The 6,879-nt window shown below is 60.3% G+C and overlaps 4 protein-coding genes across 4 annotated transcripts in view; 2 read left to right on the top strand and 2 right to left on the bottom strand.

The window, feature by feature from the left end:
* The window catches only part of H310_13706 (hydroxylamine reductase), a gene marked incomplete at its 5' end in the record, with an annotated part of 12,611 nt that extends 11,706 nt beyond the window's left edge, over positions 1-905 (top strand). Inside the window, one exon of the mRNA XM_008881333.1 lies at positions 515-905. Coding sequence (XP_008879555.1) covers positions 515-595 — 81 coding nt within the window. The 3' untranslated portion in view covers positions 596-905. The remainder of the gene's footprint in view (positions 1-514) is intronic.
* A 655-nt stretch (positions 906-1,560) lies between these two features.
* H310_13705 (hypothetical protein) lies at positions 1,561-4,670 on the bottom strand. The gene is made up of 2 exons (XM_008881332.1): positions 2,953-4,670; positions 1,561-2,902 (listed from the first exon to the last, which is right to left on the bottom strand). The coding sequence occupies exons 1-2, from the start codon at positions 4,638-4,640 to the stop codon at positions 1,978-1,980; spliced, it is 2,613 nt and encodes an 870-aa protein (XP_008879554.1). The 5' UTR covers positions 4,641-4,670; the 3' UTR covers positions 1,561-1,977.
* Positions 4,671-4,699: 29 nt separating this feature from the next.
* H310_13704 (hypothetical protein) lies at positions 4,700-5,530 on the top strand. The gene has a single exon (XM_008881331.1). It carries the CDS (start codon positions 4,960-4,962, stop codon positions 5,332-5,334), a length of 375 nt encoding a protein of 124 aa, XP_008879553.1. The 5' UTR covers positions 4,700-4,959; the 3' UTR covers positions 5,335-5,530.
* The window catches only part of H310_13703 (hydroxylamine reductase), a gene marked incomplete at both ends in the record, with an annotated part of 4,453 nt that continues 2,935 nt past the window's right edge, over positions 5,362-6,879 (bottom strand). The window contains one exon of the mRNA XM_008881330.1: positions 5,362-6,834. Coding sequence (XP_008879552.1) covers positions 5,362-6,834 — 1,473 coding nt within the window. The remainder of the gene's footprint in view (positions 6,835-6,879) is intronic.

Raw genomic sequence — 6,879 nt, 5'->3', positions numbered from 1 at the left:
CTCTTGATATCCCGCCAACGACTTTCGTTCGACAACCAGTCGATTTGAATTGAACTCCTCTCCATGATTTAACCAATTGCAGCGTAGGAAAAAAATGGTGGGATTTTTGATGCCAAGTTAAAAAAATCACGACAATCAAAACCGGACGGAGGTAGTAATATAAAACCCAATTGTCGCAGGTGGCACAAAATCGGGTTTTAATAAGGTGCGCACTGCCCTCCTTGTGGAGAGAGGGGGGCACTTGGCACGTTCCCTACCACTTGTGCTCGTGTCCGACATCGTTGTGGAGGCCATCGTCATCGACATCGACATCGCCGACGACAGCAATATCAACGCTGATCCTATGGCTGGCGCAGGCGGTGATCCATTGAGCGGCAATGTTGATGCTGATTCAGGAGAGCGTAAACGAGGTCGGCAAGGTGTGGAGTCGCAACACTGACGACGTCAACCCGCACCAGCACAAATCCGCCCTCTGTAAGCACTTGCCGCATGCTCGATAAAACCATACGAAAAGTTCAACCTCATGGCCATTGGCGCCGACGTCCAACAAGACATTGCCAACATGCTCGACGGCGACAAGCCGACGGCGCCGTAGGGGACACATGCTGAGTCGTCGCGCTTAAGATATTTCAATATATGTATTCAACGTCGAGATGCCAACTTGCGTGGAGGAAATATGCTTTCGGCATGCAAATATGCACGCGCTGTCGAACCAGGGGGCGTGTTCCGGACGAGCGGCGGCGCTCCACGAGCACATCGTACGAGCCATTGCTGTGTTCACTTGGATGTCCCAATACGTCGGATGTCGACATCGCGAGGTGATCGCGCCGGAGCACGTGCGATGGACCGACGTGCTGCTCCCACGAGTTTTCTCGGCTTGTGTGTTGCCTGGTTTGTTGCAATCGGGTTTTTTCAAGTTTTAATATAAAACCCGATTGTCGGAGGTGGCACCAAATCGGGTTTTAATAACGTGCGCACTGCCACTGGGGGCACTTGGCACGTTCCATACCACTTGTGCTCGTGTGCGACATGGTTGTGGAGGCCATCGTCATCGACATCGACATCGTCGACGACAGCAATATCAACGCTGATCCTACGGCTGGCGCAGGCGGTGATCCATTGAACGGCAACGTTGATGCTGATTCAGGAGGGCGTAAACAAGGTCGGCAAGGCAGTGGGGCCTGTGGAGTCGCTACACTGACGACGTTAACCCGCACCAGCACAAATCCGCCCTCTGTAAGCACCTGCCGCATGCTCGTAAATAAAACCATGGTTTTAATACCCAGGAATCGGGTTTTAATGAGTAAAGCCTTAAACCCGATTTGTCGGTTCTTTTGATTGTGGGTCGCAAAACCTTTGTCAATACATGTTTTGATCGAGTATTGGAGTTTCGGGGTGTAGGATTCGTCTGCCTCGACGGTTTCTTTTTCAGGGGTTCCAAGTACGCCCGACAATTCGACGCCCGCTAAACTCTGCCATGAGACAGCCGTCCGTCGGCCACACGGCTCCATTCAATGGCGGCCAACGGCCCACACGTGGCATGCGTTCTGGATGGGAGTGGCTTGGTGAGCGTTCGGGATGGGCAGGGCGCTGTTGAAGCACCAACCACCCGTGCTCTAACTCGACCCGTCGCGACACGTATGCGTCGTGGTGGCTGAAGACTGTTGCTGCATTGTGGCCAGCCCTAGGGAATCGAACGAGTTGTCCTGGCCTCGATCCGTGGCCACATCGTCTTCGACGAGACAGCGTGAGGCGGATTACGCCTCTACGGCGATCCACTGGGACGACGTGAACCAACTCGCGTGTTACCGAGAGCTCCTTTTCCTTGCATCTCGGGGCTGCAGACCCATCTCCTGCTTTCGCTACCTCCAACAACCCCTGCCGTCGGGAACTTCCGGGCCGCCAACTCGATCTCGCGACGCTCGTTTAGCACACACACCTTTGTGAGAACGGCCCCTTCCAGTGCGTCGAAAGAGGTCACAACGGAAGCGTCGCCGTGGATATCGTGGATCGTGCCGGTGGGTTGTCGACCGGGAGCTGCACGAGTCCCGTCGCGTCGTGGAGCGGCACGAGCTTGGCGTTGGACGTGACCCCAAAAAGCTGGCCAGTGTCGAGGTCTTTGACAGCCACGGGAGGGTCGTGCAGTCGTCGGTGGTGGGCATCTCGCATCTGGAGGAGCAATGGGTGCTGGCACGTTTCGATAACCTCGCACACGTGGAGGACAAAGTCGTGCGGCGTCAGGGTCGACAGCACCGCCGTGAACGCGCCGCTGACGTCTTCGGCGAGGCAGGTAGGGCCGAGGGCGCGAATGGCGCCGTCGGCGGCCGCAAACAGCGCCAGCGCGACGACGTAAATCCCTTCGACTCCCACGAGCATGCACACGTCCCATGCCACGAGCAGCGTGTTGTACTGGAGCTGGTTGTGCTTGCGATTCGCTTGGAGCGACACGTCCGAGAACAGCGTCGGGAACCACTTGTACGCGAGGAGGAAGACCGGCAACCCAACGGTCTCAAAGACATGGGCGAGCGCTGGCAAGTACGCGGCGACCATGCTCTCGAGCTGCGCACCGGTCTGGACCAGCGCGTTGGTCGAGTGGGCTTCCGTGTGAAAGATGGTCGGGAGCGCGCCGTGGACGAGGCCGTGCAGGAACTGCAACGAGCTGCGCACGTCGTCGGCAAAGACTTCGAGCAGCACAAACGCAATGCCGTTCATTCCTTGCAGGTACGACGTGTGCGATGACCCGGTCGTGGATGCACACGAACGCGCAATGAACGCGTGGAGGACCGTGCGCAGGCCGTCGAGGCGCGCGGGCGGCGCATGCACCGTCGACGGCGGCGCGCCGTCCGACGACGCCAGCCACGTCGCCGTGCGGGGAATGTCCTTGTGCAGTTGGATTGTGTCCCTATGTCAACATGTGCCGTCACTCGTCCAAAACAAATGGCACACGCGTACTCATCCGAGATGGCGGTGGTCGAGAGGATTGCCAGGTCGGCTGCGGTCGCCGGAGGCGGCAGCGCCCACGCGAAGATGTGTGGCCAGTATTGCGCGCGGAACGTCGTGTGCTGGACCATCAGTTGCAGCGCCTCCGTGTACCGTCCATGATGCTGGCAAAACGCGAGAATGTCGACGACGTCGGCGGACTCCATGAGGCGAGATGGGGTCGGATGCGTCACGAGGGGCGGCGACATGCTCGCTTCATCGCCGTGAAAGAAAAGCGACTGCGTCTGCTGGGCATTCCGTTGGATGCCGTCGCCGCCGGACGGGGGGAAGAATGACGGGACCGACGCGGTCCGGAATGACGGCCGATGGGGTGGATGGGCAAAGGATGACTGCACTGGACCAGAGGGATGTCGCCCGGAGACGTGGGGGCTGGCCGACGGATGCGCCGCCCCGCTACCGCTAACGACGCCGTGCGCGAGGTCGATCGCGTGGACGAGGGCCCCCATCCATTCAATCATGTCGTCGTCGCTGGCAGCCTGGAGAAGTAAACTCGACGACGCCGTTGTGAGGAGAAAGCAGTGCGGTCGACCGGACAAGACGGCGTGCACGAGCCGGACGGACGGCATTCCGTCGCTGAGGGCCACTACCGTCGACGGCTTGAGGGCCTTGGCCGTTGCTTCCTCGGAAGTGGTCGCGTCGGCGACGGCAGCGCTCGACTGCAGCAGCGACTGGCCCCACTTGGCCAAAGCAGCCGATGACACTGCTGTTCCGACGCGCGCGCTCACAAAGAGATCGCCGTCGATCTCGCACTCGAGTTCCTTCCACCCCAGGAGGGCATGGACTCGAGTCGTGAGCTTGAGCATGCTTCCCAACGCCGCGTCATAGGACTGCTGCAGCTTGAGCGCGCCAACTTTCGACCGACACCGGAGGAACTGAAGGGTCAACGGGAATGACGCGGAATGGAGGCGTCGCCGCAACGACAATACGTCGGAGGATGAAGGGGGTTCGTGGTGAACCGAGTGTCCGTTGATCGCCACGAGAAGGCTCCCACGAGGTACCTGCTTCCCACCCAGGGACACGGCGCTCTGAACAATCCAATGATTCCCTGCATACCGACCGTGGCCATCTGCCATGAGGTTTTGGATCTCGGAGCGCTGCGAGACAGCGAATTCCAGGATGTCGTCCTCGAACGATTCCGCAGCGACGGTGATTCGCGCCGACGACGGAGATGACGTGAGCGCACCACCGCTGAAGCTGCGTGCCCGTAGGAGTCCTCGATCGCTGGGGGGAGAGCAGCTCGCTCCCTTTGCAGCATACCGTAAACACGACACCCACGCTTGCATTTCGTCGTGCGAGTCGGCATGCAGGAGGAGAAAGAAAGACGCGGACGCGATCTGGAACGAGTGCGGGCGACTCGACAGGTACTCGTGGACAGGTTTGATGCTGCACTGCACCAGCTCGAAGATGTGGTCCGTTTTCTCGGTCAGCTTCTTCTTGGAGCCAGCGAGGGCGAGCCCAGAAAACGTCTCGAGCAAGCCCTTTTGCCCCGGTTTCTTGAGAGAGAAGTACTGCAGCACCTGTCCCGACAAGACAAAGCGGCGCGTCTTCCACATGTTCATTTTCTTGGCGCGGATATGCAGATTTCCCTCCATCTCCGTGTACGTCGACGCCGTGCCATGATGGTGGTGGACGTTGTCCATGTCGCCGTCGAAACGAAAGCAGGGTCATCCGGATACTATGGATTTAACCGGTACACGCATTTTTCTCTGCTCGTGGTGCGCGCCGTCCTGCCGCAGCGCACGTCCTGCGCACCAGTTCGATGCACCTTGTGCAAGCAAGTTCACCCGTGCATGCCTACCTGCCAATTCTGTGGCGGCGGCGTTTGTCGGCGCCATGTACCAAGTGTTGAATGGGCTGCGTCGACTCCACGTTGCCGACGCCGCCGCCAAGGGGTCCGTTGCCATACACGAGATGCGCATCGAGTGATGCACGCGTCGTGTGTGAATCGCATTCGACGCTATGCATGAGCTCCCCTGCCAGCCATGCAACTTGTCCCGGAGGCACGACCCCAACCAGCGTACTCCGACGTCGTCGGCGTGCAGCAATCCTCGGACGACGTTAGAAGCATGCGCCAGCTCACGAATTCACACGCCAATGGCGTCGACAGTGACGCGTGCATGGGCATCGTCAGGTCCGCATCGCCAAGCCGGTTGCCACATCGGCGCTTGTGCTTGCCACACGAATGGCTTTGCCGTTCCATCGACAAGACCCTCCCCCGAACGCTCCTTTGCTTCCACGAACTCGGCGGCGCGACGACGAGTCCATCGACGCTGCGTCCCGCAACGAAATGGGGCGGGACAACGCGGTGCGTGCACGGAATGGGCGATTGATTAATAAATGGAAGACGAGACGGAGACTTGTCTAAGCAGTCGTTGGCTTGTCGCCGTCGAGCATGTTGGCAATGTCTTGTTGGACGTCGGCGCCAATGGCCATGAGGTTGAACTTTTCGTGGAGGACCTTGAAGATGGACGGACGGAGGAAGGCGGGGACGGTCGGTCCGACGCGGATGTTGCGGATGCCGAGCGACAGCAGCGTGAGGAGCACCACGACCGCCTTTTGCTCAAACCAGGACAGCACGATCGAGAGCGGCAGGTCGTTCACGCCGCACTGGAGCGCCTGCGCAAGGGCCAGCGCGATCTGGACCGCCGAGTACGAGTCGTTGCACTGCCCCAAGTCGAGGAGGCGCGGGATCCCCGTGTCGCCGATCGTGCCCATGTCCAGGTGGTTGATGCGGAACTTGCCGCACCCGACCGTGAGCACGACACTCGTCGCCGGCAGCGCCTTGGCCAAGTCCGTGTAGTAGCTGCGCTCGCCTTCGTACCCGTCGCATCCGCCGATCACGTAGAACCGGCTGATGTGGCCGTCCGTGACGGCTTGCAGGACGGTCGGCGCCGCACCGATCACGGTCTCGGCGCCCCACCCGACGTGGTACTTCTCGACCGTGTTTACAAACGGGTTGGCAGGGTAGTTGAACTTGAGGTCGGCCTCGGTGAAGCCAGGGGACGCCACGGCCATGGCCACGAGCGGCGCGTAACACCCGTCGTCCAAGTGAGGGATGTCTTGCCACCCGACAGCGCCGGCCGTGAACAGGCGGTCCTTGTACTCGGTCTTGGGCTGCGTCAAGCAGTTGGTCGTCATCAAGATCGACCCAGGAAAGTGGGCAAACTCGAGCGACTGCCGCTGCCATGCCGCACCAAAGTGACCGACCAGGTGGGGCGACGCGCGGAGGGCGGGGTACCCGTGGGCCGGGAGCAGCTCGCCGTGCGTGTACACGTTGATGTGGACGCCGTGCTCGGCCTTGTACGCTGCACACGCTTCCAAGACATCGTGGAGCATCTTGAGGTCGTGGCCAGACACCAGGATGCACTTGCCAGGGCGAGGAAGCGACGTTGCGATGCCAGGCGACTGGGCGCCGTACGTGCAGTTGCTTTCGTGGAGGAGAGCGAGCGCGGTCAAGTTGACTTGGCCACAACGCATGAGCATCTCGACGACCTTGTCGATTTTGCCGGCGTCGGGGGACCACAGGAACGCAAACGCTTCGTGGATGAAGTGGTAAATCTCGGGCTTTTCGTTGCCAAACTGGAGCGAGTGGTCCGTGTAGGCGGCGAGGCCCTTGAGACCGTACACGAGCATTTCTTGGAGCCCGACGAGGGCGTCGTTGCGGCCAGCACGCAGACGCGAGAGCACGCCGACCTTCTTTCCGCTCGCGACGAGCTCTTCAATGTCGACCACGTTGGCCTCGGTGCGCTTCCACGGGACCGGGCTCGGCGCGACGCCCTTGGCCTGGCACACGGCCGCATACTCTTGGGTCAGCTGGTCGGTGTATCCCTTGGTCTGTTGGATGAACGTCACGAACCGAGTCGCGTCAAAGTTGACGTT

The sequence above is a fragment of the Aphanomyces invadans genome (genome assembly GCF_000520115.1).
Source record: "Aphanomyces invadans strain NJM9701 unplaced genomic scaffold supercont1.55, whole genome shotgun sequence".
NCBI lineage: Eukaryota > Oomycota > Saprolegniomycetes > Saprolegniales > Verrucalvaceae > Aphanomyces > Aphanomyces invadans.
This window is presented reverse-complemented; position numbering and strand designations above follow the sequence as displayed.